Here is a 6,000-nt window from a genome sequence, read left to right as displayed (position 1 = left end):
GCCTCTTTGTTTTGGGGCCCTTTCCAGACCAGGCCCCTAACACCCGATCTACACATACACTGATTTGAGTTGAAATCCATTCGTTAGGTTTAATGGCCAAAGCAGTTGACCTCATTCTTAGACATAGTGCCAACGTTTCAACTGTTGGGAGATGAAGCCTTGACCATTTTTTCTGCCCCATTCATTTTGTCCTGTACTGTAATCTTTGTCCCTTCTTCTCCCCTTTCTCCGCTCGCTTTCTCTCCGTTACTCCTCCCATGCGCTGAGATCTCTCGGTGTCCGGTTGCGTTCGCCGGAGCTCTTGCTTCGTGCCTTCCTGGCGCTCTCCTGCGCTTGGCGATATTTCTCCAGCATGCTCTTGTGTTTCCTCCTCAGCTTGTCGTTGCACCACATCCTCTCGCAGTACTCCTCCACGTGCGGCAGGTTGGACGGCCCAATCAGCTGCATGATATCCTTGAACCATGTACGCGATTGGCCAATTTGGCTCGATGAGCCGCTCCTGCTGTAGGCACTGCAGGGCATCCAGGCCCTGTAGCCCCCTGTGGACCGGTCTTTGAACGAGTCAGAGAGGCCAGCGGCGTCGCGGGCCATGAGCTCGTCCACAATGTCCCCCTGGAGGACTTCGAGGGCGAGGCGGGCCAGGGTCTGCGTGAAGCCATGCTCTCGAGAGCGGCAGATGTACACGCCTTCATCCTGGCGGAAGACACGACGAAACAGGAGGCCCTGCTCCGTAGACATCACACGTTCGTCCAGCTTCACCTGGGTGAGCAAGAGAGAGAATATGTCTATTGTTTTGCTTTTATACATGATGGAACAATAATACTGTTAAAATGTTAAGACATGATACAGAGAAAAACAAGAATTAATGGAAGAATCTGTGACATTCATTTGAATTTTGCTGTAAAATCCACATATAGTTCTGTTTCGCATTGGACAGTGATTTTGCAGTCACATTGTTGCAACATTACAAAAGAAGCAGTTGGAACGCAGATATATTTGACACCTATAAGCAGCAAAGAGTCTGCAAAGTTGCGAGCCAACCCTGTAACAAATGTTTCCGTTAAATTACAGGAAACAGCTGGCAGCTACAGTTTCCAGCACTCAACTGTAATTTTACAGCATACCTCCTGTAATTTACAACTGTTAAATATTACAGTACAGTGCTGTATAGAAAAGGAATTATACTGTTATTTTACTGTTCCTACTGTAATGCCCATGAACAGTTCATTACCGTAAAATGTATTAAAGTACTGTAGAATGTATATTTACAGTGACACGGCGGCCAGAAGGTAATGATTTAAAAATGTTACATTTAAAAATAAAACCCCTGAAAATTGCTAGCATAGGAACAACTCAAGAGATGGCTTTACAATAAAATGATTTTATTAAAGCCAATGCAATGTCAAACACATTCAACAACAATTCTACAGTGATCACATTTTGGAAAAATACAAACAATAAAAGTACCATTATAAAATTGGATACATTAAAGCAAATGTTACATTCAATAGCAAAAAAACATTTTAAATACATTTTTGTATAATACAATCAGACCAGAACACTGAATCATGTTAAACACATTCTCAACAATCTATATAAAACTCAACAACAACAATTTGTAAAAGAAAACAATCTGGAACTGCACATTTAACGATAGAACTGAACAGAACACAATTTTAAAACTTGTTACCGGAGGAGAAAAGACCACCAGGATGCAGTGTGCTAGCTCTCCTTCCTATGTGAGGTCCATTGTGGAGATATGCTGTGGGCTACATAACGCCCCACTCAAAGTCCAGGAGGTTTTTGATAAGGGTGGCCACGTGGGGATTAGCAGTTGCTTCTCGATTACTTTTTCACATCGTTCAATGGATAGCTCAAAAACATGCAACGCGTTAATGTCAGTCTGTAACTCGTAGTGACAGTAAATGGGTAAAAAGGTAAGGCCACTCACTGCATTCTGAAATCTTTGTCTGATTAATGTGGCTTCGCTGAAGACAGAATGTTGTTTTCATGAGGTTTATCACTTCTGCCTTGTCACCACCGTGAATACCTTCCTGTCTGTAGATGTTGAGCAATTGTTGCCGCTTCTGCTCCACTGTCTCTGTGGTTTCTTCCGGTGGCAGTTCCGGCTAAAATTGTGAGCATCCGTAAGAATCATTTGGCTTCCGCAGTTTCATGATCTGAGTTGTTTCAATGTCCCTGCACGGTTTATGTTCTCAGTTCGTATTTTCACTTGAGAAAGGAGTGAAGTAAAGCCCCCATCAATGATGACGCTGTCATATCGGCAAAACTATTTCGAAATACTTTCGAATTTCATCCACAATGATTTGCGTCATCTGGCATTGCTTGTCAGGAGCAAGTCTCTTGCTGTTGGCAATGGCTGACACTTCCCCTGGCATTTGAGCCCATGGAACTTTAACGTTTTTGTACCATTTACTGGACATGTTGGCTGTTTGGCTCACTTGCTTCAAAGTACACTGTGATGAGTGATGATGCTCGTTAATAGCTTGATAGTGAAGATAAAGTAGAACAAGGCAATGGACTGGGGACCAAAGACGGTATGTGTTGAGTCATTGTGTTGAGATTTGGACGTCAAGTGTGACTGTAGTAGTTTCTGAAACATATACAATACAGACACATTTAAGTAAAGTATATTACATTAGTTTTTACAATCTTTGTCTCGTATTCAAATTGATGTTGTGCTGGATGGTCTGGCAAAACACAAGAATACTCTGGCAGTGACTGAGTGAAGCTGGGGCTTACAGGTTCATCTCAATGAATTAGAATATCTGGATATTAGGATCATAATATTATCCGTAGTCTCACAACAACGACTGAATGGCGGGCGGCTACGACCGCTACTTCAGGTGGACCAGCAGCCCTTTGATTCAATAACAACGGGCTGGCAGTGATGGCGGGCCAAGCTTCTCAACGCTGATTGGCCTACGCCACGCAAATTTTTCGCCCGAGTTGAAACATTTCAACTTGCGGGAATTCACGCCGCCCGGTAGAACATTTGCGGCTGTGCATTGACTTTGCATGTAATCTACTCGGGCATCAAATTCACAACGCGTTTGGTCTCAATGCAGCATTACAGCTAATAATCCCACATTCATTCTCCGAAAATTGTAATATTGTGAATAAGTTCAGTGTTGTAATCAGCTAATTAACTGAAAACACCTGCAAAGGTTTCCTGAGCCTTTAAATGGTCTCTCAGTCTGGTTTAGTAGGTTTCTTGAGCCTATAAATGGTCTCTGTCTGGTTCAGTAGGCTACACAATCATTGTCCAGATGACGGTCATGGATAAATAGACTTAACTTTTCGATGATATACTAATTCATTGAGATGCACCTGCATACTGAATGGAGTAGGTGCAGCAGCGTGGGCAGGTGAGTGTGATTGAGCTGAAGAGGTGAGACAAACAGGTGCACTCAATGAACTGATTAAGTGTGCGAGAAAATGGAAGCTGAACTGTGACAGTTCACTGCATATGTCAGCGTAGTGTAAACAGTATTGTTTTTTTTTTAACTAAATACTGTAGCTTTAACTGAACAGGAAAACAACTAACTCACTAATTTGATAATAATTACACATTTTGAATGCTTCCAGAAGTTTCCGTTGCTGTATAACAGGCAAAAGGTCTCTGATTTCATTCTGCTGCACATATTTGAGATATTCTATTGATTCCACACCAGAGCTTTCAAGTACAGTGATAACCTGTTGTTGAGTATCCTCACACAGGTAGGGCCAAACTTTGAGGATGATGACCTTTACTTGCTCACCGATGGATGACATGAATCTAAAATGTGGGCACAGAATGGTGAAGAGTTAGAAAATACATGCCCCAAACTGAATATTTAGGCAGTGGGTAGTATCAAGTCGCTCTCCTCGACTGACACAATGGTAGGCTCCCTGTCATGGTGTAATGTGAGAAGTGTTATCGTAAGTACACTGCTGAATTCTTATGAATGACAGCATTTTTTTTCTACTACTAGGCCATCATCATTATGACCGACCACAACAAACATGTTGCTCTTATATGTCCCTTAACGGTCACATTATGACTAATGAGGGTATTTCGAGGATCAAAGTTTAGATGAGCAACTGACGGTCTTATTGTCTCATTGTAGTCTCCCACGTTCAATTCAGTTCCATTCTCTACCACAACAGATGGTGGGAATAGACTCCCAGCACTTAGGAAAGACTGCAAAAGCTGATGTCTTTCAGCAAGAGTTACACAAAGGGTTTTGAAGTTATGCAGCTTTCTTGCACACTGCTTGAAGTAAGGTTGCTTACTTTCAAATCCTAATGTCCACAAAGTTTGCATCTGCCTGACATGTGCAAATGTATGCTGCAGGTCTAAACTCATATGCTGCAAGTTATCATCTTTATATTGCAGCCTAACGTGCTTTAAAGATATAAAATGTTGTGACTCGAGAGTAACGTTAAGGTATGGTAGCTAAAGTTAGCTGGAAGCGTCATGCGTGCCACATGCAGTTAACAAGTCACATTATCGTCAAAGACTCAATACAATACAATGTAAATCCAACACAAAGCGACTGAACACAGTAATGCTGACTTTGATAACATCTATGTTACCTTGTTCAGTGAGCCACAGGGGCAGCATGGACTACGGCGTCCGCTGCGGTGTTTGAAGGCCTTGTGGAGTAGCAGGTGGTGCTCGGTCCACTTCGGTGCTTCGTTTCGAGTCCAATGAAAATTGTCTTCACAAATTTACTCTTCTTCTTATTCTTCCACCCTGAATATAATCACGAATCTATGATGTCTACGTATTTTTTTTCCCTAAACAGTAGACGCAATGTTGCTTTTGAAGAGTAATGGGTGAACTTGGAGTCAACTGAAAAAGGGATAAATACTGTAGTATACGGCAAGATTGGACAGTAGTGCGCTGAAAATATTTTTCTTCTAGGGTGTCAAGATTTTTTTATTTTTTTATTTTATTATTTGAAAATGTCAAAATTGAATATCACAAATGATTGCATTTACAAGAAATGTGCTTTTGAGGTGTATATCAAATTTCCAATTCCTTTTTACTATAAATGCAGATATTTTAAGTGGATAAGTGATAACCCAGTGACAAAGAAGGAATTTAAAGCCCCCTTCTGTAGCTTCTTTTAAATTATTCTGATGATAGACGTCTTGGTACATTATTGTCAAAACTGTTGCTGTCTATTTTATAGGGTGTTTGTATCAAACACACTATAAAATGTATATGAGGAATATGTTGGAGAGGATCATTTAGTCCACTTCATAGAATGAGAAAAGAAAGGGCGAACTGGGGTCTTTGTGCTGTTTTCTCAGCAAGAATGCACCAAACAATCTAGTCACTGTCTCTTTTTCTTTCTTCTCAGTCTCTCTTTTTTTCCCTTACCACACCCCAAGTCTCTCATCTATTCATTTATAAATTATCGTCTGTATCCACCTCCTACCTCCCCCCCTTCAAATTCCATTCCTCCGCGTGTCGATCTATCCCTCCGTGCCAACATAAACACGGCAGCCTTGTCAGCTGGATTGGCAGCCAAATGTTTATTTGCACGAAATGGAGAGGAGTGGTAATGCCTTTATACTTGGATGGCTGGCTGAGGCCCTTGGTTAAGCTTGGAGAAACATACCCTAAAACAAGTGAATGATTACTTTGGGTGTGGGCACCTGTAGCAACTTCACTTTCTAAGCCGTCTTAAAAAGACTTTGCATCGCTGTGTTTAAGTCACAGTGGCAGATAAACATTGAGTGACACTTCAGCTTTCAGTGGCACACTGTCAGGATTTGACTCGGATAGAAAGAGTGGTTGTGCATTTTGCTTTGAAATTGAACTGCTTAATTTAAACCATATGTCAAATTGCTGTTGAATGTGTCAACCGCTTGCCAAATTCACACACAAATCTCACTTGAAAGGGCAATTACTCCGGCCACTGTTGGCTGTTCCTCCCGTCATCTGTCTCCCAAAGCCCCCATTATCATTGTTATATATATATATAT

At 41.5% G+C, this 6,000-nt stretch overlaps 1 protein-coding gene across 1 annotated transcript in view; it reads right to left on the bottom strand.

The window, feature by feature from the left end:
* Window positions 1-246: 246 nt before the first annotated feature.
* The window catches only part of sema3bl (sema domain, immunoglobulin domain (Ig), short basic domain, secreted, (semaphorin) 3bl), a gene marked incomplete at both ends in the record, with an annotated part of 55,754 nt that continues 50,000 nt past the window's right edge, over window positions 247-6,000 (bottom strand). The window contains one exon of the mRNA XM_079226682.1: window positions 247-759. Coding sequence (XP_079082808.1) covers window positions 247-759 — 513 coding nt within the window. The remainder of the gene's footprint in view (window positions 760-6,000) is intronic.

The sequence above is a fragment of the Taurulus bubalis genome (assembly GCF_910589615.1).
Source record: "Taurulus bubalis genome assembly, chromosome: 11".
In the NCBI taxonomy this organism is placed as follows: Eukaryota; Metazoa; Chordata; class Actinopteri; order Perciformes; family Cottidae; genus Taurulus; species Taurulus bubalis.
This window is presented reverse-complemented; position numbering and strand designations above follow the sequence as displayed.